Below are 24504 nucleotides of genomic sequence, written 5' to 3' on the forward strand. Positions count from 1 at the left end.
CATCCTAGTACATCAAACTACCAAAGCATGTTTACAGTTACTTCTACATTAACATTAAAGAAAAATAAATTAACAGTGATCTTGTACTATATTTGCATAACAATTAATCTACATACTTGTAAAACTTACTCATTAAAAAACTCATCTGACAGATTAACTCTACAAGAATAGAAAGTTGTCATATTTAAAGGCTATTGCATAGTTCTCCCCCACAGCTCCTGGCAAAGGAGAGATTGACATAACTTTTCAACGTCCTTAGTTAATACATTGGCAAAAGGCAGAAGAATTTATATGCCTCTTGTGAAAGGTTTTGTTAAAATTGCATCTATTTTTGCAGCAGATCTTATAAATCCAAATCCATCTGCAAATATCCCTCAGTTTCCAGAGCACTGAAGCCATCAGGAACCCAGCTCATCTGAGATCAATGATGAAATCCCTGCCTTCCCACATGCTCTGTGTCATATGCAGATTGCATATTGCCCGAGAAAATAAATAGCAAACCCCTGACAAAAAGGCAAGGTAGGGATTTATTCTTGCTTTGCTTGGAGGAATCACATATTTGAGCTCGAACTCTAAAAATTCCAGGAAGCCAAAGAGCAAATCAGAACAAACAAATCAAGCACTGCAGTTTTTCCAGGACTGCCACAGCCAATCTGCTCTTTTAGCAGTTCCAGTAGGAAGTGGTCTCCTTGCACATGGGTTTTAAAGTGTCTGAGACCATTGCCTACTTAGAAACACTTTTTGGTCCCTCTTGTCTCCTGAGTCATGTTCTCAAGAGGGCCTAAGGCTAAATGAGACTTCGGGTATTCACTAGTGTATTTTTACTACAATCTACCCCTATTTCCCTTTCCTAGATATATGTTTAAATCACTTGAGAATTATTAGCCTCAGATCTTCCTAGGAAAAGGCATTACAGTGAAATTAAAGTGCTGTGCATAAACTTTTCTCATCAGACTCTTATGAAAACCTGGCTCCACAAGAACGCTTATCACAGAAACCCCCAAAATACACTTCCCTACACTCACCACACCACAGCATGGGATGTGCCACAGCCATTTCCTCCTCCCGAGGATGCACATAATTGTGGCATCTGAGATAATGCTGCAAGCATGGAGAAATGCTAACTTTTGAAATGGAAAAATGATAGCTTGAACAGTAATTGCAGGCTATCATAAATGCCAGAGGTACTTAACTGCAAGACAGAACAAAGGCTGGCCCCAGTTTGAGGCAGTTAAACTCCACAGCAATCAAAATAAAAATAAAAAGTCTTTGACACAAATGTATTTCTTTTGTTTTTTACTGGAAATTTTAAAGGAGCTTAGCCTCAATAAATCAGAGGTTGAGCCAGCCAAACTACAGGTCTCCCCTCCATGAAGATCCTGGCCTGGGGCCTTTGGGTTTTCTGGGAAGGGAAGGAAAGGAAGAACAACAACAACAAAAAAAATTTTAAAAAAAATGAAGCATCCACCAACTTCAAATATTCTTTTCAAAAATACCAGCCATCAGGCAGGTCAAAGGAAAGCAGGCACTGCAGAGTCAGGCATTGCTTTGCAGAGGCATGGAGCCATGACAGACTTTGTCTGGTATTTCAGATATGATCTCATCTCCACCCATGGGCTCTTTGTTTATGGAATCAAATCTGTAACAAATAATGAATGCATTGATTTGGCACATAGAGCTGTACTTCATTATTTCTCCAAAATCTAGTTATATTTACTTATATTTAGCAAATACAACATCTAACAAAGCAAAAGAACTAGTACAGCCTGAAATCTGAAATAATACTTTTAGAACCCTGTGATGGGCCAGTTACCTCCTTCAAGCAACACCCTCGTTAGCAATATTATTCAATTTTGCCACCCATCTCCCTTTCTTCAAATCAATTACCCCCGTGTCCATTCCTTTAATTTATTTTGGAGGTACCCAGGCTGTGAGACAGGAGAGAGAAGGAAAAAAAAAAAATCTTTATAAATCTTGAACTTACTTAAAAAAAAAAAAAAAAAAAAAAAAATCAAGGCCATGTGAAAAACTCTTTATTTATTATCCTTTCATAAGAACTTTTCTCCTCAGGCTAGTTCACAGTTATTATTATTAAAGAGTTCTAGCTCCTTACTCTTTTCCCCTTCTCCTCTCCTTTCTGACACACTGTATTCACTTTTGAAAGGAATTGGGAATTTTGAGCTCTCTCCATTCCTGGTGTGTTAGCTGCTACAGAGGGCTCTCATTAGTAGGCTACATAAATGGCACTTGAAGCCATAATTGTGCAAAACAATTTTCTAAAGGAACAATTTATTCATGTGATAAGAAGTGCCTCATTTGTTTTCCATGGAAATATATCTGATTAATTTAATTTTTCTATTTTGAAAGCCCATTAAACTGTACTCTGCTTTTGACAAAAGGGTACAGAGATTCACAACATTATACAAAGTTTTTGTTTGGTTTAAAATAAGTTTTATTTACTATTATTTTGTGATGTATTTTGTTGTGCTCAGGTTTTGAGAATGACAGGTAAAATTAGAAATACTCTGAAAATAGAAACATATAATGAGACTTCCTATCTGGGTCCAAAAAAATGTAAGATTTAAGAGGAAAAGCCAAAATTATCTCAAGCTATTAAGTGTAAGAGCTGTCGATTAAGATCATAAAGGCAGAAACCAAGAAGAGAAACTCAAGGTACAGGGAACCTGAATAAATCTAAAATTATTCTTCCGTCTGTCCTTGAGGCATGATTGCCAGCTTCTGGACAGAAGTAACTCCAAATCTGCTACCAGGTGTTTGTGAAATCACCTCACTCTAGGAAAATGTACACATCATTTAGATGGCATGTTTATCCATGGAAACCACTGAAGAACCATGACAAAGAAAAGGATATTCTTGAATCCAATGGCATTATCTGGATCACTTCTTGCCACCAGGTCATTTTTCCTGTGCATATGGGGTTTTAGTGGAAGATGGAACAGATCACTGGTCCATGAGCTCTGGCACTGCTATTGAGCACTGCAGAGTGGGCACCTGCATTCTCACTAAAAGTTATAATTCAAAAGAGACAAGAATTGCATTCACCCTATGCAGTTTATGAGAGGGATCATTTTTAGAAAGTAATTTATACGATTCTGAAGTCCTGCTGTTCCTTTTACGTCTAGAACAAGACTTTTGCCTTTTTTTTTTTTTTGTCTTAAAATAGTTCCCTATAGACAATTGAATGTAGCTACTTCATAAAGAAATTAAATTCCTTGCTCATCTATTAGTGCAGCAATAGAACACAATCCTTAGCACCCAGAGAGCAGCCTTCCACCTTTGACTTTAGTTTGGGCAAGGACTTGAGCTGCAACCAATCTTCATCAAACCTCACGTTGATTATTACCATGGTCAAACCAACATTAAAATTAAGGTGGTGATTTGGCTTTCAGTCACCACCATGACGGGAGTATGCAGAATCCAGAAGCATTAGAAATTTAAATTACCAACCTGAAAGAGACGCAGCACCTCTGTCTTGTCTATTTTTTGCATTGGCCCAATTTTTGTTTTAAAAAAAAATGCACCAGTGGCACATTCACAACTGTGACCAAACTGCTTTGCCACTTTTGTACTTTATTAGCAACACTAGCAGGTGAACAAAGGACTTCATAATAATCCTGGCAATTTACAACATTTCCTCTCTCTGCTTCCATGCCTACACAAAGCCCTCTCCATGACACTCAGACCGAGACAATGACTCTATTTTGGTCACATTGCCACCCTTCAATCCAACAAGACACTTACCAGCACTACAATTTACTATTACATCATTTTGGACCTGTTTTAATACCCAGGCCTCTTTCATCATTGACCTTCCTGCAACATGTGTTGAGTCCTGCAAGCTATCATGAAAAATAATTGCATAAATGACAACTTTTGCTGGAGATTAACAGATCCAACAGGAGATAATCTCTGCTGTGCAGCTATTCCAAAGGTCTCAATGGGAAGTTATACTTTTTTTTGGATCAACACACAGTGAGGGCTTGGGGATCATTTTAGAGACAGAAAAGGAAAGTAGATATGGGGGGCTTAAAAGAAGAAAGGAGTGGAGAGGACAGATTTATCCACTCAGAAGAAGAATACTAGCTCCAAATTATTTACTAAGGTATTTACAGCATCTGCTGCTTGACTGAAACAGACTCTCACAGGTGTTGGCTGTATTAATCCTAACACACACTTGGGAACGTGTTTTGCACTCACACAGTAATTATGAGCCACGTTTCTTTTTTCATACTCCATTCCCCCCTAAAAATAAACCCAGCTAACATGTGCACCTATTTCTAGTTGAGCAGGAAAAAAAAAAAATAATTAGTTAACAAGTCACCCCACCTTCCAAAGCATAGAAAACCAACTGCTAAGTGGGAATCAGTGCAAATATTCATACCTAAGTTATGATAAGAGGCACTGCTTACAAGCTAGGTTTGCACATACAGTATATAATCAATTTTCTCTCCAAATCCTGCATTTCACAGCAGTTAATTACCTCCCCATTTGTAGAGGAAAGAAAAAAAAGAAAAAAAATGAAAAAAAAGAAAAAAAAAAAAAAAATGAAATCTTAGAGGACATTTTACCAGGAAGCATATTTAAGATTTATCCCACCTTCAAACACATTACTAATTTCAAAATGACACTGGGATAAAAAAGCAGAGATTTAGATTTCCTCACCAAATCACTCAACATTGACTGTCTGGCCAGTGGAGGGGCTTGGTTTTGTTCCTTTTCTTGTGGTAACTCATTTCCCAAGAGCTCTACTCCTTTGCATAGGTGATGCCTCTGCAACAGGGCACTCAGGACCATCACACTCATTAATTGCTATGGATTCCTACCTACAGCATTTTTTTTTTTTTTTTTTGAGGAATACAGTTAGGAAAGGGAAATGCAGTCCTAAAGTTACTAAGCCAGTTAATCCTTAACATATGGAACAGAGTTTTCTGGCCAGGAAAGCTTTCTCACAACTGGCTTGTAGAAAGACTAATGCAAATGATGAGAGTAAGGGGGTGTTCCAGCCTAAAACAATGAGGATACTTAAAATGAGACAATTTGAGGATGCTGATGTTTTAAATCTGGTCCTCCAAGGTGTTTTTATAACGTCCGAGACTATACGGCCTTAAACCCACATCCAGATCAAAAGCTGCTAAGAACACCTACGTTTTTGTTTCTTCATGTATGCAGACTACAAATAGTAAAATCCTTACATCTGGGACAGGGAAAATTTCTGAAATAGATAGGCTCACTGTATGAAAAATGTGCTATATCACTTCAAAATGGGCTTCTTGTTCTAGGATAGAAACTGTCACTTAGGCTGTAAAGTAATATAAAGTTCAGAAGGAAGTCTGACTCCATAAATTGCAATTTGATTAAACATCAACAAGTGTTCAGTGGCCCAGTTTCAGTACTCTCAGAGCATACTGAATTAACTTCTTCAGAGCCCTGTACCTACACAAGGAAACATTTCACTTTCCTAATTTGCAACTGTTCTCACATCCTCAGGGAGTGATGTGGACCAAGTTTTATCAAAAATAAAATGTCTAAACTATCTTTTGGATTATGTGTTGCCTATTTTCCAACTATAACAGCAAGAAACTACACGTAGTCTAGGAATTACTTGACTTCCTGACCTGATGAGATCTAACCATAAAAGAACCTATTGTTTTACCAGGTTTACATCTAAGTCGCACATGCTGAAGGACATCTGTTGCTTACACAGTTTTCAGGCTGACTACTTGTTGTTGGTCCCGTGTATAAGTTTATATAGACATACACACACTTTCATTTAAAATAAATTCAATCCTAGGTCTCCTGAAAATGAAGCTACCCTTTTTATATACATATATGTAGAAAGCTGTGGTTCATTACCCAGCACTGCTTCCCACCTGGGCAGTGCTTTGAACAGACAATGATTCTGCGGGCTCCAGTTCCATTCACTTGAAAAGCCACAAACCTCAGCTGTTGTTGAGAAAGTTAATTATTCAAAGTTGTGTAGCTTAATGGCTACCGAATACTTTGTTTAAGGTGTAGTATTGCTATGGCCAGAAGTTTTAGGGAGGGGGGGAATGTCTAAAGATTAAGTACCCCCTTTTGTATTGTTTGAAGCGAACAAAAATTTTGCCACTATTAAATATCAGAGTCACAACTCTCTGCAAGTCATAGCCTTAGGAACACATCCAAGAAAAAAATCCAACACAAAATCTGAGCAAACATAGCCAGAACCCTCTCTTTGCAGCTTGCTGATTGCAGAGCAGGGCCAAGCACAGGGTTCTAGATTTGATCTTTTTAAGGTCTTTCCCCACACGGGAAGACACAGACAATACAGATGTATATTTGACATACACAGTTTCAAAGCTCACTCAGGCTGAGGAATGGTATATTGAATACTTAACTATATTTAAATATCCTGAAATCATTATCAGGTGTCTATTTCAGTTGCTGAAAACACTTAAGTTCAGAGTATAAATAAGGGTGCTAATGAAGAAAGGTTCTGGCCCTAAGCCTCCAGCCTATGCATATCATGAGACAAAGACAAATTAAATGCCTAGAGGAACAAGAAGAAAGTTGCCCTCCCCACTTCTGCAGCCAGGAAAGACAAAGAATCATCTCCAGAGTAAAGCTTGGGCAGCCTCCTGTAACATGCACTAAGGAGCTTGCTGTCCCTTAGCCTCTATTGGCAAAGGAACAGCAGTGGCAGGGGAAGTTTGAAGAGCCACTGGGAGGTTGCCCACAGGGAGGGAGAGCCTGTGGGATATCTCTGCAGGGCTGTGGAAGGACCTCTAAACAACACTGAGCCAAAGGCTCTGAGCTATCCTGAGAGCTGAGCAGACTCTGCATCCTGAAGAGCATGGCCCCACTTTTCCTGAGAAGAGGGGCTGGCTTCACAGAGCTTAACTGCAGAGCCAGGGGGTAATACCTCATCATCTTCATCTGACTCCATATACAGCCCTCTTTTCAACGTCAAAATCCCCAGGACAGAGTCAAATCCCCAGAAGCAGCCATACTTACACCACCTCCAGGTTCATAGAAAAGGACCATGGCCTTTGTCCCGCACGCTGGAGCTGCCACTTGCTTTTCCTGTCTCAAGGTGCTCTCCAGTGGTGGTTATTCAGTAACATACACTGAGTTCATATTTGCCAAACACCGTTTAAAACCTGTCCTCCACAAGTTGCTGAATTCAGACACCAGCTACTGAGTGAAAGGCACAAAAATACAGTGCTCCCCTTCACTCTCACTCTCAAATACTTTCCATGCTTAGTGGTGCAAATATAACCCACCTGTGAAAGCTGGTGGAGAGGCACAGGCTGTGCTCGTCAGCACCGAAAAGCAGTCGAAGGGGAGCAATAACTAAACAGCTGTGACAGAAGAGCTGTCCTGCTCGCAATCTAGTCAATGGCAAAACTCCCAACAAGAAGCAGTGTTGCACTTTGCCTCGGCAGCCAAGAGCTCAGTGTATAAATCTTACTTTTCCTGTGTCTTCCTGTGCAGCTTTCTAAAGGAAAGAAATTCCCAGTGTGTCCCTTACACGGCGTATCCCTTATCTTCTGACTGGAAACACAAGAAAACTCATTGTGCCCCACGCTGTAACTCTGATCGTGTTTCAGCACAGCTGATAAATAAAGAAAAGCCTTACATGGCAGTCAGTCCTCATTCAAGACACTTAAGTCTGTAGCTTCAAATCCGCTTTATGCACTTTCAGTCACGTCAAAGTAAAACACTTTCTCCTAGAAAAAAAAACAAACCAAGGATGGTAGAAGAAGCTGCTGAGCTCTCCTGGCCCATTTAACAAATGGAACACTTACTTTCTGTTTGGTGTAAAGTGACAGCTGGCTTATTAGAACTGACACTGATCCTCCCGAGAGGATTTCAGGGAGTGAGTCACACAGGTGAAGGTCAACACGGCAAAGGAATTAGATGAAGAGAGGACGGAAGCCACTTCCTCCTAAGGACAGAAATTAGCTAACAGAAAAGCTATTACTGAAGCGGCCCTCAGTGGCTGGAAATGCACCACTTGCAATATGTTTTGTTTTCAAGAAATGATTCCAAGACACTTTTTGAACCTAAGTTTTTATGCCTTGTCACCAGCTTGTTGTGCTGCAGTCAGGGCCCCAGAGCAGTTTCCACCTGGCATCATCTGACTGACGCAGCATCAAAGGCAACACCTGAAATATCCTTACTTATTAATCATGCATCACTTCTGACATATGTGAAAAGCATCGTTAGCATGGGATGACATATTTCAGAGTGAATAGGACAACAGACACAGCCATACTGCCTGAGTGAGTTTTAACTCCTGCACATGCATGCACTGCTGGCTGCAGAGCTGCAGGATTCCTCTGGCTCCCTCAGCAGACCTTCAGCAGGCCAGAGGAACAGACTTTAGCCAAGGGATGATCAGCTTTTGCCAAGGTTTTTCAGCACTCCTGCTTTTGCCTCTCTGGGTGTAGCCCTGGAAATTATCTCCCTGCAGCACCGGGACCTTAGCAGCTGCTGCCCCATAGCAAAACCTGGAGAAAGAAGATTTCATTCTCATATGGGGAGACAGAGCTGGTGAGAGAGGGTGTGTCTTGTGCATAGCTATGGAAAGAAATGAGAGTTTAAACCCAGGCCAGAGCCCTGCCTCAGACAAGGTGCACTGTCTTCTTGTGTGCAAACCCCTAATGGGAGACAGAGCTGGTGCTGCCCAGATGGTCTGATTTTTATTCCTTTTCATGTTTGCGCCACTGAAATTACAGCAGTGAAACGTTTTCACGAACCCTGCTCCACTGCATTGAGTTGGGCAGCATATCTGTGTCCCAGCTAACACTCCCAGTCACATCAAGCACGTGGGTGCTGCTCCCCAGGGACCTGACCTGGACAGCCTGACATGGGCCATGCAGGACGGCTCTCAGCCACCTGGGACTGTGCTCAGCTCAAAGCCAGGCTTCACTTTTTGTGAGAATGCTTGAACTAGGCCAATACCAAATTGCTTTCTTGTGAGCCATTCCATGGGAGCCCCCACAGCCAGTAGGTTTGTTACACCTTTCACAGTTTAAGGGAGCAGGAGAACAGCAGAAAGTGCAAAGTCCCCCCTCAATCAGCACAGTCCCCCTGGAAACCTCTTACTCTGAATACTTCAATTCACTTCCACAACTGGTTTTAACTGCTTCCTAATCAAGAACACAAAAAACATCAGAACTCTCAGTGTCCCATCACCATTTTGTGTTTCCCTAACAATTCTAGAAGTCAGTGAGACTGGGGTTGCAGGGAGAGGTCACTAAATTAATCTGACAAGTACCAGCACCTCTGGTTTTAATCTCATCCCTCTCCAGGTATGCTTCTGTGATATGAGTTCACAGATTTTATTATTATTTCATATAGATATGACTTACTTAAAATTATGAGGGCTTTTCCTGGCCAGAGACAAATTAATAGGGCTCTACTGACTACATTGGGACTCTGCCAGGGTGCAGAGTCTGGGGATGTGAGGGTATAAAAACAGCATCATTTCTCTAGAAGTAGCTTTTCCCTGGTTTCTGTTAGATCTGGGGAAAAAAACAAAAACAAAACAAAACAACAACAACAACAACCAAAAAAAAAAAAAAACCAAAAAAAAAAACCACCACCACAACTCAATAACCCTGAATTATTGTAATTTTGATAAGTTGGAATTCTAGTATCAGAAATCTTCATGTGAAGCTCCATATGACAGAGAAGACACCAAAGGACCTCCAAAACAAGGAAGACCACAAAACCAGCATTTTTTTCCCTTGAGCTAACTGAGGACGAAGGTGCAAAAATAAGCATGTTTGAGAAGTAAGTTTGATTCCACGGGTTTTTCCTATATGACAGGAGAGCTGGGCAGGTTTCAAGTCACAAAATGTTCTAAATTTCCTAGATGACTTGGAGTGACACAGAGCATGTGTACTATCCCAATACATCTCAACTTTCCCAGAAAAATATGAGTCAGAAATCCAGCTTTCCAGTTCTCAGTCCTCATGAGAGCAACTGGATTTCAAGGATACTCAGAAATATGCAAAGGAAGGAAAGATCTGAGAAGTTTGGCTTAGCCCTAAATTTTTGCAGAGGTCCTAGTGATCTACTCCAGTTTCAATCAATAGTTTTAATTCTAAGGCTCTAAGATAGAGCACATCTCCATGGAAGACCCTAAGGAATAGCTATAGGTAATCAAGCATCCAGTCAAATGAGCATTGGAGGTAGAAATGAATTAATAGCTAGCTCTAATCTCTTTTAAAGGTCACAAGCCTGCTAAAATATTTTCAAGCATGAGCCTACCCAAAAGGTGCTTTCCCTTCACCTGCAAAAGTTCAGGTCTTCCTAGGGCTTTGTCTTTGGAATCTGAAATCTGTGGAATGAATGTCTTGCTCCAGACCATCTGCCCACTGCCTCCCACCCCGTGGAGCTCTGCAGATGTCGGGTTGGAGTCCAGGAAGCACAGGGGCTGTGGCAGGGAAAGAACTGAGCTGCTGGACTTGTAGCTAAGCACGATCCGTTTACAAACCCAATTAGAAAAGTTACGGTTAATCCCCACTTGGGAGGAAGGTAGGCAGGCAGAAGCAAAGAAGAGATTTTGTTCAGGAGATAAGAACAACATTATCTAATCCCAGCTGAAGTTCTTCCCTTTGTGCTTAGCCGAAGTTATTCCACTGGCTCCTCTGTGCAGCTCTCCCAAATGAATCCAGCTTTCATCTCATGGCCTACATCACCCAACAAGACTCTTCCAGTAACCAGGAAGAGGGCACAGGTACATCCTATGAATTTCATTTTGGACAACACTGCTACCTCTGACACTCTCAGAGACCCCTGCAAAGGGCTAAGACACCCCCTACACCCCGAAACCTTTCCATATGGACCAGAGCCTTGTGTTTTATGGCTCATTAAGACCAGGTAGCTGCCTGGGGAGATGACTGAGGAATGAAGAATGGAGTTAATTGGTCCAGGTACACAGGAGGCAAAAGAAATTTGGCAGGCGATCGCTCACGCCACTCTAGCTGATTATCCTGGTAGTAAACCTTGCACTCTGAGACCACATTTGCTTTCCAGGCCCAGGAAAATATGGGCTTCCTCCTGTGTTCATTAAGTCAGTGTGAGGACTGGTACGCAACTCCTGCGGGAAAAAATAAAAAGAGCTTTCCATGGCTGTGCCATCCCATGTGTGCCTTTCCAACAACCTGCTTCAAGCCCATTTTGTTTCCTCTTTGATCACCAGAACTTTCTGGCAGAAATGACACATTAAATATTTGGCATTCAAGAAAATAAATAAAAAAGGTCAATGGGTAAAAAGCACATCCACGCACAGAATGGCAACCCTAAAGAAACCAGGAGCAATGTCAGTGCCCTTTGGAAAAAAAAAAAAAAAAATCACACAGGCCAAAGGATGACTGCCAAAAACTACTATTTTCTTTTATTAGACAGTGCATGCCTTAACCCCATTTTCCTTAATGCTTTAATACACATTTTACCTCATATGACATAGATGAAGATTTAAAGCCACCTCAAAGAGTACAAGAGTGTATAAAAGAAGCACTTGGATTTCCTCTTTACCAAAGGGGAGGAAACAAACCTTTGTTTGCTACAGATAGTAAAATGTTAAAAATGCATAATCTATTTTTCAGTCTTCCAAGTATTCTCCCTAAATACAGCCATGCAGACCTACCAAAACCATAAAATATTTCATTTTTGTCTCTTTCTACACATAAAGCCCAATTTCAACATCCAACACAGTGTACAATGTTCTTAGTGAGATTTTCAGGAAACAAATTAAAATCAAACTGTCCAAGGACTGGAATTATGCAACATAAAACTGCAAACATCTTTGAAGTAAATATTATAGTCTTGTGCCAATCAGCTCCAGTGAGATCCATCATACATATTTGCCCACAGGCCTAGGTTTCTGGAATATCAAAGCCCAGATAGGTGGGTTTTTTTACACAATATTATGAAAATTAAATTAAATCTTATGTTATTCTATTATCTATCAGCCTTGACTTTAAACCACATGCTTCATTTAGTTAAAGAGAAGAAGCAGAGCAAAAACAAGGAACAAAAACTTTCCCATGAAAATAGCCCTGTTTTAGGAGGAACCTGGTTACATCTGTCTTTACACTGCCAACACACTTCCCCGCCCTACCTGGACATAAACTCCTTTAAACAAAAAACATAGATATACCATTACAGCTTTTTTTTTTCAGTCCGTCTGTAGAAACTGCCACATGTGCAACTGTGAAAAAGTACCTAACCCAGTAACAGCTTTCTCTTCCCAAGAGGAAATATTTGCCCCAGCATAGGCCAGGTTTAAAAATACAGAAAAAAGCTCCTAAAGGCTGAGCTATGTTTGCTTTCCACAGACATCAGATAAGATCATTCATATAAAATGAAGGTATGATTCAAAATAAAGCAGCAACACAAAAATGTGTGCTGAGATACAGAAACACAAGCCCTGAACAGCAGGAGAAATCATTCAAAAAACGCTGTGTTATCACACAAACATTCACTTTGTTTCTTACGTTCAAAGTGTATGAAAGTTCCAGTCTAAAATGCACTGACAGAAAAAGTTGCTCAGCTGCCTAAACTTTACATTTAACACACCCACTGCCCTTACAAAGTGCCTGCATGGATTTAATCTCACAGACACCTCAGAAGACTACAAACAAATATTACCACCCAACAGCCATTACCATCAGTCCTCATTTTCTTGCTGTATATACCAACAAATACCCTTTTTATGCTTTTCCAACTGAAGCAGCCAATTACCTGCTGTGCTGTAAGCTCCCGTCCACATTCCCCAGGAAACGGATAACGTGCCGTGCAGCACAGTGAGGAGAGCTCACTCAGATGCAAAAGAATTCCCAACTTACTCAAGTAAAGTCTCTCCACTGCATTCGCAGGCTGAGCTATGTGTTAACTGTATTTATTCACCACAGAAAGTCTACACTTTACAGTTATAACCCTGGCAAATACTGAGCGTTTAAATAATTCTGCTTTTCCTTATTTGCACAAAAGGGTTTTATTCCTCTACCACAGCTGTACACAAAAGAATAGAGTGCCATTTCAACCCAAAACTCTCCGAAGTTACTACTTACCAGCTTGTGATTATATATTCAGCAAGCCTGAAGAGCTGAAACGATTTTGTTGCAGGAGACAAAAGTTACAAAAAAGCAGGCAGAGTTAACAAAAATGAAGGGAAACTAGCATAAATCCTCTCTTCATTCATCTACTTAAATGTTCCTGAAGACTAAAAAGGATCTTAAAGAAAGCACTCTCAGCAAAGACTACATCCTCTTGTCAGTCAAACCCTGCATAGTTTCAGCTAGGCATCCATCCAAAAAGACATGGAATTATTCTATTTTTGTCTCCCAATGCAAGTGGAAACATTTTTACAGATTTGTGGTGAGGATTTCAATTTTTGTAGTGGTCAGCTTGTAGAGGAATGTAATTAGAGACCCTGATAAATGTAAGATAGTCCAGAGAGGAGGAACTGGATAAATCTGGAGAAAAATAACATTTTTTACAACACAGTCTGATATAAAAATACATTAAAAACTTTCAGTGAAGTTAAAAATCCAGATGTGGTTTACTGGAAAAAAGTTGCAAAAACCTTTCCTTTTAAAAGAGAATTGTTGTCAGTAGTGGGACACCAACACAGTTTCAACAAGTGTAGGCTGATATTTTTAAAACAAATAATTTTAGTGTAAAAAAAAAAAAAAATAATTATGTGGAGCACTAAAAGATTGGTTTACCACCCATATTATGTCTGGTATGTTACTGGTTTTACACAACACAGGTGTTTCCTTAGAAGTACTTCACATATTGCCTCTTGCTGTCTTACAAAATAAACCTTCTAAACTTCTGGCTTTTTAAAGTAAGAAAATACTTTGGAAACTATGTTTGACTTCTATTGCATTTAATTTTTGTTCCTATTCTATCAGTAAGGAAGTATGGCCATTTGCCCTGTACATTCAGTCTGGAAGCTGACTCTGAAACTCAGTGTACATCATTACTGATCCGTGGAGCTCTTCAGATCTGAGATTTTCCTTAGAAGGGAAGATTTTAGTTCAATTCCCCAAAACTCTGTCACCATTGAAGAGGATGAACTTTTGTCCTTGCTCCCTTCTCCTCTGCTCCAACTTCCTCATCCACTGTGCCTTTCACAGTGGCTGCTATTCTGCTCTTATCCATCCTCCCCTTGTGTGCTCCATTGCTGCTCTTTTCCATTATGCACTGATTTTTAATCCCCTTTGCAGCTGAGTCCCTGTCTCCAGGTCCTGCCCAGCCTCAGTCTTAGGGCATCTCCAGCCACTTCTGCCTGCTGGGCTACCTTACACACTGCTCCTAAAGCTGTAGGAAACTCCCTCCTGGATTTAGTGATTTAGTCCAAAAAGTGAGTTTGTCCTGGCTGTCATCATCCCTCAGGTCAAAGCCTTCATCCACATGGGCTAGAAGACATGAGAGAACTGCAAGCTGGAGGATTGCAAGGAACAAAAATTACATATTTTATCAGGGGAGAAAAGAAGCACTTGTGCCCCTGTTCCCTGGTTCTTAACTTACATGTTGCTTTTTTGCTTGAAATTTCCTTCAGAGTGTAAATGTCCTTGGGGTAGGAATTTTCTCACACTACATTTTGAATTAGTTTCTGGAGTAGCAGGATCCAGTCCTCTCACATTGCAAAGCAAACAAGAAATAAGCTCTTTCTCTAACAACTTGCTACTTATTATCTTCTTCCTCAAATCACAGCTCTTCTGAGAGGAAGCTTTCAACTAACTGTAGAGATTTGGGTTAGATTGCTACCCACACATTTCTAGAAAGGACAGTGGGCTACTACAGCTTCAGCAGGACAAGGAACCTGCTTCCCTTTGAAACATCTCAGGCATATTACAGTGCAGGTTTCCCAACCAGGAACATGACATGCTATCATTTCATTCTTGAATTCTCATGTTTGCTGAGAGTGGGACAAGAAAATACGAAGAGCAGGAGCACAAGCTGGAGCACAGGGTACAGAGGAAGGGCAAAATGAGCCCTAAATGCCCTAATCCAATTCTGTTTGGATTACATCTGGGAAGGCAGGATAAGGGCAAAGCAGGATTGTCTCTTGTCAGCTCTTTTCTTGTTGACATAGGAGTTGAATTTCTCCATTTAATCCTTTCCTACAGGATACCTGGGAAATCCTTCATTGGCGATATGTAGAAAAGCCACAGGGGTACCCAGGAAACCACAAACTTTCTTCAGCCTCATTTTTACCTCAGACTTTATGAAGCACAGCTTCATCCATTCCAGTCCTACAAGCCTGCCCATATCTGTTCTGGCATCTACAGATGGACTATTCCCAGTCCTCTCCTTCCAAGATTCCATCTGACTCCAACTTTTAGTTCAATGTATTGCCACCCCTCTCCATAGTAAAACCGTGGCCGTTTTTACAGCTTGCTCCTTCTTGGACAGCCTTTCTCTCCAGCCCCCTGTGATTGTGCTGGGCAGAGTAATCCAGTCCTTGCACCCACAGCAGTTCCACCTGCACCTCCTGGGGACTGGACAGTGCCTCCCTACCTGGGCCATCACAGAGGGTTTCATTTTAATTCTGCTTTAATTCTTCTTCTTTTTAATTTTTCTTTACATTCTTGTGATGCTGGTCATCTAGAGGATGAATGGTTCTTTTAGGATGAGCAAAATACTATAATTTAGGGAGTTTGCAATTTACCAAAAGGCCTGTGAATTATGTGCTCAGAGCAGCTCCTAAGTAATGAAAGACTTGTGGTGGCATAACCTAGAGAGCAAGGCTCTCAAACCTCATGTTCCTCACAGCAGAGAAGGGCTGCCAGCATTTCCATACCTTCTCTCTGCAATGGACAACTCAAACAAACATCTGGCACTGATGCAGGTCACTCGCTGTTAAGCTCCACCACCAGCACCTGATGCTGAATACAATTCCCAATCATTCTGATAACCAAAATACAGGAAAATCATCAAGGCTTTGCATTGTTAATGTCTAATTAACATCACATTTCTCGCTAGCTGGCCACCAGCCACTATTACACCAGTATGACATTGACTTTTAAAATGGAGATGTTTTATGGCACTGATTGCTTAACTGTCTTGTTCTAAAATTGCCTGGTCTCCAAAATCCATCCATTTCAAAGAGCTCCTGAGAGGCGAAAAGCATTGGATTAAGATTACTGTTCTGTTATTGGTCAGAGTGTTCATTTCCTTCCTGTGATACCAGGCTGCTTATCATCTTTGACAACACACTTAATTGCTGTTACAACCTCCACAGCTTTTTCATAGGTGCTGTCAAGATTATTTTAATTAAAATAATATCTATTCAGAGGTTAATGAAAATATAGAGAAAAAAATCCAGCAAGAATTTGTCATTTGTCACACTTCATTCCCCAGGGTTTGTGGAGACCAAGTGGGACAAGGAAAACACCCTTGCATGGCTTCCACCTCCCTCAGTTTGTCATGCAGATCCAGCACCCTTTCCACAGAGAAGCCATCAAAGTCCTTGCTACTCTCCTCAGAAATACCAATGACCATGGGGCATGTAAAATCTCCTTCATTAAGTCAAATGTTACTTTGATAACACCAGAGACATAACCTGGGGTCACCTATACTTTTTCAAAGATAAGATGATTTGCTATCAAAACCACATTTCTTTTTATACATTTTAAAACCAAACAAACAATACCACATGTAGGAATCCCATGCTTCCAACAATAAATGCCCTGAGCACATAATACATTTACTCAATACAACTTTTTTTAAAAGCAGACTAATCTCCACTTTAAATAAGCCCTCCATATAATTAGACAAATCAATTATCTATTTCTATTTCTCTTTTTCCTTTTTTTTTTCAGTTAGCAACCCTCACTTAGCGCTAAATTCACCTCTGCAAACTACTAATCTAACAAATTACAGATTTTCAGTCAAACCAGCACATTTTGTACACTGTATAAGGCTACAGTCCACAGACTTTAGAGACTGTTTCAGTCAAGTTTCTTGAAGTAACACTCATGAGTGCAGAGCTCACTGACTCCTCCATTTTAAATACAATTTACAAGCCACTGGTGTATCTTGGTGTGTAGGCGACAGCAGGCACATCAGTCACCTTCTGCATCTCAAAGCAATGCTTTTGGGGGTGGCTGGCCATAATTCCAGGCTCCCCTTCTAGCTCAGCCCCTCATTTTCTTTGTGGTCTCATTTGCTGTCCTGTGATAAAGTCACTACTACCAACTGCTTTTTATCTGGAAAAATGGTCACCTCCCCAGCTGTCACCTATCCCCACTGAGCAGAAACTGAAAAGTCCACATCTCTGTACAGGCAGCAGAATTAGCAGAGGCTGTTTTCCCATGGATTTCCACACTGTTCATTAAACTTTCTGCTCTCAGTTCCTTGCCATGTGCCATACTACACCCATTATGGTTCCCCTGCTTCCTTCTAATAGGCCCCTCAAGCTCACTTCCAGATGACAGGCAATTCCTGAAAAGAAAAAGCAAGAGCAGCTACTTCCTCACTTTTCCCCTAGTAGGAGACAGATTTTGATACAACTTGTAGGCACTTAGTACCCATGACGCATTGGAATTTCTCAGGCTTTGCTGGTTACATGGCTGTCAGGTGTGTCCACTCCCTCCTGCAAAGTCACCATCCCAGTGTGAGGGTCCTGAGGACAGCTGACAAAAACTTGATCTCCATTCTGGAAAGCAGAATGCTGCAGCATAACACAGGTGGTGGTGGAAACTTCTTATGGATTTACTATTGTGTTATGTACTGCTCACACAAAAAACTTACAGTTGTTAAAAAAACCCTATATGAGTACCAAAAAAACCCCAGGAAACAAACTAGAAGGAATCCCTTGTGAGGTCAACATTGCTGATCTTCATCGAGGGCCTACTGCAAATAAGGAAAACTCTGTCTGCACCAGCAGTGTCAGAGGGATTTTCTTGGCCAAATAACTGCCTCACACTGCATCTGAACACATCATAATCCCCCCATCCTGCCTGCAAGTATGTGTTGTTCTGTTAAAGGAAACTTCTTCTAACGTAAAATTGTCAAACATAAATCAGCCTTGAACAGGAATAATTAGAGTAAGCTAGAAGATAAAAACCATGGGAACAAACTGAAATATACAACAACTGCTCTCAACAACTCCTCTGTAGCTGTGATTTTCTGCGGGGGAGGCAAGGGATTCTTGTTCTCACACTCCATCGGGGCATTTTCTGGTAAAGGGGCAGCATTGTTACTCACTCTCAGATTTCCTCATGCCTTTTTTGTGACTATGATGATGCCTCAAAGCCTTTTCTATTAGCCTTTTACAGTTATTAACCTTCTTCAACTCATAACAGTTCATATGTTTTCTGCTGTAAGGATAAAGGGGCTCTTCACTCCTCACACACTGCAGTGATTCTGATTACTGGAAGGATATTTGAAATATAATATTGTGAGGAGAGGTGTAATTATGTTTGTATTTGAATGGATCTATTCTAAGGAGCTTTGCAAAGGCAGACTGCCATGGCTGCTATAGGCCCTTGGGGTCAAGCAGTTCATCAGGAAATAATCAGGGCTTGAAAATGGTCTGGTTGTTTGTTGGATGTTTGGCAAATTCCACCATCTTCTCAGGAAACTGGTATTAATTATTCTCATTGTAAGTGCCCAAACTGTTCAGTGAGCACCGGCATTGATACCAGTGTTCCTTAACACTCCCAATGGTACCACCAACATTCTTTTCTTTTTCTGGCTACTGGATGTGTTTGCATCCTGCATCACTTGTTTTGTGTATTTTGATTCTTTTATGATCATTATTATTGCTGTTATTTCCCCTTCCAATTCTCTCCTACGGAACTGTCTTTACCTCAAACCATGAATTTCACTCTTTTTTCCCAGTTGTCTCCCCAGTCACACTAGCAGTGGGAGGGAGAGGGCATGGGTGGCTGTGTGGTGTTAATCTGCCTGCCAGATTAAACCACAGCAATGCAAAACAGATTAAATAGCATCCCAGATTCTAAAGATTAGGGCACATTTCTTCCTCCATACACCTTTTAGTCAAAAATGGCCTCCCAAAAACTTGAAAGGAGGAGAAACAAAATAACCTTCCCTCTTGGAACTTGAGGTTTGGATTTCAGCCCTTTCCAGTTTATCTTCTCATTTTACTTTTTGCATATTCTCACTTTTGTGTGCTCTCAGTCTCTGCTGAGCCTTTGCTTCGTGTTGCCCCCAGCAGTAACTGGGCAGTGCCTACAGCAAGGCACACGCCAAAGCCCCACCACAATCACCACTGAAATTTGTTCTTATTCTTCTGACTACAAAATAGGAACGTCCTTTATCCTCTTCTCCCTCACGGATCTACTCCAGCAATGCAATAATGTGAAATGTGTTGTACAAGGCATCGGGAAAGTCAGAGAAAACACAGCTTTTCATCTTCCAGACAGCCTAACCTAGGCCAAGAGCTCTGTGAAGGCCAGGTTTCCACACACTCCTCCCACCCACACAAGCACTGTGGCCCAAAACGAGAAATGTAATCAGTGTCTTGCCAAGATAGCCCAAAGTCAGCTTTTTTGACAAATATTCCTTCACAATTTTGTCTTGTTTAAGGCTGCAGCACTCAGCTGGGCTCCATAATCCTAGTGAGACATGCTCTGCGCAGAGCTAGTTTAGAAATCTGGCCTGAAGAGTGATCAACCAGTTTTTCACATAACCTTTTTTTAGAAATACTGCAAGTCAACATATGTTTCAAGGGAGGGAAAGATCCAAATTTGGGCTTAAAACATCAAGGTCCCTTGGGAGTGCAGGCTGCAGGCAGCATCAGTCAAGCACAGGCTGAGAGGAGGGCCGCTGATCCAAAGCACCATTCCTGTGGGATTTCCACGAGCTGAAATTACAGTCTCAGGCACACACCACAGGGCACCCAAAACAGGCCAAAGAAACACTACAGAAATCACACAACCTCTGCCACAGCCAGCTTTGAAGCAGCAGCTGGGCAGTAAACACATCCAATCACGCAAGAATGTCGAAGCCACTGCAGTCCTTCCACAAAAAAATGGGTACTCTCCACATTCTAATGCTGTCCTCCATCACAAGACAAAATCAAGGTTTTGCCTTCCAAATAAAAGCAAGCTGAATGACTGGGTGGCTCATGTGCAGAAACATCTGGACTGGATAAGGAATAACATACAGAAAACAGCCAGCAAGAGTGTCAAAAGTTCAGAGAAGCAGGAACTGAACATCATCTTATTTCAGCCCTATAAGCAAAGATATCTCAAAAAAATCAAGTCAGAAATTGCAAGCCTGTTGTACAGGAGAAGTCACAAGTATTTAACTTTTTAGAGTGAATGGTTTCCCACTACTTCCCCTTCTCCCTATAAATGATAATCTCTAACAAGTCAAGCACAGAGAATAAAGTGCCAAACCCAGTAGACAGCCCCGGCCACCAGGCAGGAAAGGGGAGGCCTCTGACTGTGGCAGCGCACAAATATGTACAATTTCAGGGAAAAAAAACACTGAAATTTTCCCATGCCTCTGTCTAGCAACATGATCTTGCCCAATGGAGTTGTCAAAAGTGGGATGCACATCTGCTGTAGGAGAGGCAGAGACTGCTTTATACTGCGTGAAGTTGATCATATTGTATTAAATTTAAACCTGCACTGTTAGGACGAGCCACGTCTCAGTCTCCCACAAAGTATCAGGGAAAAAAAGATGCCCTCAGGCAGAGTCCCATTCTCCAACAGCCATGTGCTTTGGTAACCAGTAGCAAAACATTTTTTGGATCCTTACGATAACATATCAGATTAATTTGCTACATTTTACTCTAAGATTACAAGACATCCTAATAAGCTTTACTTCATCTTTAATGAACAAGAACAACATAATAATAAATTGCAAATTATATATTTTTTAAAAAACATTTCAGGTTGAAAAAAATAAACTATTTTATGACACTTGATGTTGAAACAAATACTGCCCCCTGTTCTTGATAAATTTCAACTAGTATGACAGCTCTTAGCAGTAACCACCATCAGAAGCAAGCCAGACATCTAAAAGGGGACAAGCTGAGTCAAATTAATCTGTGTATTTCTATATACTAAGATATCATATTAATATAAGGTTAAAAATACATTATATTAGATGCAAAGTCACTTAGGGAAAGCTTGAGTGCACCAGCTTTTCCTTGGATTATTATTGCCCAGTTCAAAATGCTGCCCTGCTTATATGCTCATACTTTTTTTTTTTTTTTTTTCCCAGGGGTCTGCCTCACTGAGTAGACAGTACAATGAACAGCATTTTATAACTCATGTTTCTCAAACCCTGTGGTATTACCCACTATTTTGTTCTTGGATTTTCTCATGGCGCTTGTCATCACTACCATGCTTGAGCCCAGCACAAATCTGAGGTGACAGCATGATTCTCCCGGCCAGTGCTTCTCTGCCACGAGTGGATACCAGCAACCAGACTAGCATGACCTAATGTTGCACATTTTATTGCTTCCACCAAAGTTTATAGCGGGGTTTTGGAAAACTAATTTGCTTTTGGCAAGGTGGAAGGTTTGGATTCTAAATTCATTCTACAGAGGGGTTTCCTCCTTCCCTCCACCCCCAATGTAATCTTTCCTCCAGAGCTGTAGGGCAAAACACTGCTTCACTCACCATCACTACTGGCAGGCTTCAGCAGACACTCCCTCTCATCATCATCCAAAACTAAATCTCCAGATATTTTTTTTATTGGAAAGAGCAGTTCAATTTTATAGACATAGTTGGCCTCACCATCACAATGTTCTCCACTCCAGCTTCGCTGCCCATGCTGGATACCCTCCTTTAAGTTTCCTACTCGCATTAACACATGCCTGGTTGTTCTTAAACCATGACAACAGTGGGAGTAACGTACCTCGAGATACCTAGATTGAGATGAGGCTGTGCTGTTCCTCAGCTTCCAAAGGCCAGCAGGGAAAATGTTTCATGGGCTAAAATTGTGTTGCTGGTACACACTGATTTTTTGGAACCTGGCTGATGTATTCTGTATTCTTGTAGCTATGTGAGATATTTACTATGAGGCATCATCAGATTTTGGCCAAGAAGCCTGAAGATGTGCTTCTGTTGCAAGATATGTTCCCTTTTAAAATGTGTAGTAGTCCATTGCTATGCACCAAAGTGCTTGAACACAATTTTAGGGTTATGTCCACGGCACTAGAGCCTGCACTTAAGTGGGGTTTTCTGGAATTAGATTGACTATTCCAAGATGAACCATAAATTCCAAGATGAGTTCAGCTGAAAGCTACCAAACATGATTTTTCCAGTCTGTTTATGCAAAGACATGAATTTTGCAGATGCCTACCTGAGAAAAAGGTGCAGGTGCACAGCACACGGCTGTGCCTGGCACTGCCCTCATCTTCAGGGCTACTTATATGAAAACTCTCCCAGCATAATTTGGGACCCAATGAATAATTCAGCAGAGTTTCATTGTTCCACCAATGCTGTTTTGTTTACTAGAATACCATCCTGTGGTTCAGCACCCATCTGACTTTAGGCATAAAGCCTGTGGAAAATTTAGTATTCCAAAAGGCTGGAGAGAATTCTTTCTGTGACGCTGGAATCCTACAAACTCACAGTATCTCTGATCTTTTGCTTAAGAGAGAAAGTTGACTGCCCTGAGAAACTAAGCATAAATTTATCCACATGAATTGGTTTTGAAAGACAGTTGTCTGCCAAGGAAAGCTAGAGCTTCCCTTGGAACGGAGAATGTAAACCCCCTTCCCTCCAAATTATTATAATTTTGCAATTAGGGGCTCTCAGGCAAAGATAAAAAGGAGTAACAGTTCTTTATGAGGAATATTAAAAAAATATATATACAAATGTAGTAGTATAAGACACAAGCAAGGAAGCAAAAAAAGATCCTGGAAAAAACCCTGACAGAGTCAGGGATATGACCTGGCACCCTATTGGTCAGGGTGTTGGAAGCAGTCCAAATAAGTCCTCCTGGAGTAACAGATGTAGTTCTGTGTAGTAGAGATGGTCCTGTAGAAAGTCCAGCGGTGGTGAGATGGGTCCAGTCTTCCTCCGGGAATCCAGTGGAAAAACAGGATACCTTGTGTCGTTCAGTCCCAGTTTCTATCTAGCTGGGAACAGCTGGCTCCTCCCCCACTGTGTGGAGCATCTCCCAATGGGATGATGGAATGTGTCATGTCATTGGTGGGCCCTAATGGCCCATTATCAGAAGATGTCCCCCCGGAGGATGGAGGGGTGGTGAAAGAGAAAAGAAACACTGCCCCACCTGGTTTTAATGGCTGGGCCACTATCAGAAGGCATCCACCCTCCTCCCCCCAGGATTTAGAAGGATAAAACATCTCCCAAAAAATAGCTTTCAACAGATGAAATAGAATACACTTTTTTAGGTTACATAAACCAATACACTATGCATACATCTTGTATCCTTTGCAGACTGGCAAAGTTCTCTCATTTGCTTACTTGGAACTGAAAACAAAACACACTGGAATTCGGGGAGGCCTTCCAAAGAGTAGGTCAGGATATTCTGTTCCACTTACACACTTATGGTAAGGCCTGTGGACTTCATTTCAAAACGCAAGCAAAATAAGAATTGGTCTGTACCACAGTTTCCGAATGTCCTTCTCACACAGGTATTACACAGGTAAGACACATGGCTTATAACATAGAATACACAAGGACTATCACAGAAATACTTTCTAAGGGTGAGGAAAAGTTATCAAATCCTTCCGCTAGACCAGCTAGACAAGTGAAAATCTGCAATCTGTGGTTATTAGGCTTGATAGCAACACTCCTCTGCCCATGAATTTACTTTTGACCTTTTCCATTAAAAAAGCTTTCAGCATTTTTCTATAAATGGTTAATGACAGGCAGTCCTGCAGAAAAGTATATTATTACTGAACTAACCTGGATTAAAAATGGGAAACATATATAGACAATTTCATCTATATCCATACCAATAATTTATCTTACTCTCGACCATCTGCAAAAAAGATAAAAATACAGAAAGACAATTCTGATTTTCAGTCACTTCTCTTCAGAAAGAAAGAAAATTAAAAAAAAAAAGAAAAACAAAACAAAACAAAAAACTATTTGAACTAAAGTAGCAAGTGCCATTTTATGTGAAAATAAGCAAAAGTTACTCTGACTCGCTCACACCGCCTGGTAACTGAGTTACTATACCAGAGGCTTTCTGTGGCTGCTGTGCCCTCTAGCTTCTAGAGGATGTATTTACCAATCACTCCCTTAACTTGAGCAGGTTTACAGAGTTTTCATTTCTATGCAGCCACTAAAAACTGGCTAAAACAGCCTTTCCCTCTCTTCCCCCCAGATATAACTTTAACCTGAAGTGAAGACATGGAAATATTTGTCTAGATTTTTGTTTACCTTACAGGCACTTCATACTTCCATGGTGATAGAAATGGGCTTTAGCAGTACACATTATATTAATATAAATTTAGAGTCCTCTGTGACTGCTGTAAAGGAGATTCAGCTCACCAGAGAACTGCCAAATAAATTGGAA

At 40.9% G+C, this 24504-nt stretch overlaps 1 protein-coding gene across 1 annotated transcript in view; it reads right to left on the bottom strand.

The window, feature by feature from the left end:
- Positions 1-21816, bottom strand: part of INSC (INSC spindle orientation adaptor protein) — a 139090-nt gene extending 117274 nt beyond the window's left edge. Inside the window, exon 1 of the mRNA XM_058421058.1 lies at positions 21630-21816. Within this exon, the coding sequence (XP_058277041.1) occupies positions 21630-21816 (187 nt within the window). The remainder of the gene's footprint in view (positions 1-21629) is intronic.
- Between the last annotated feature and the right edge of the window lie 2688 nt (positions 21817-24504).

This window comes from Hirundo rustica, chromosome 6 (genome assembly GCF_015227805.2).
Source record: "Hirundo rustica isolate bHirRus1 chromosome 6, bHirRus1.pri.v3, whole genome shotgun sequence".
In the NCBI taxonomy this organism is placed as follows: Eukaryota; Metazoa; Chordata; class Aves; order Passeriformes; family Hirundinidae; genus Hirundo; species Hirundo rustica.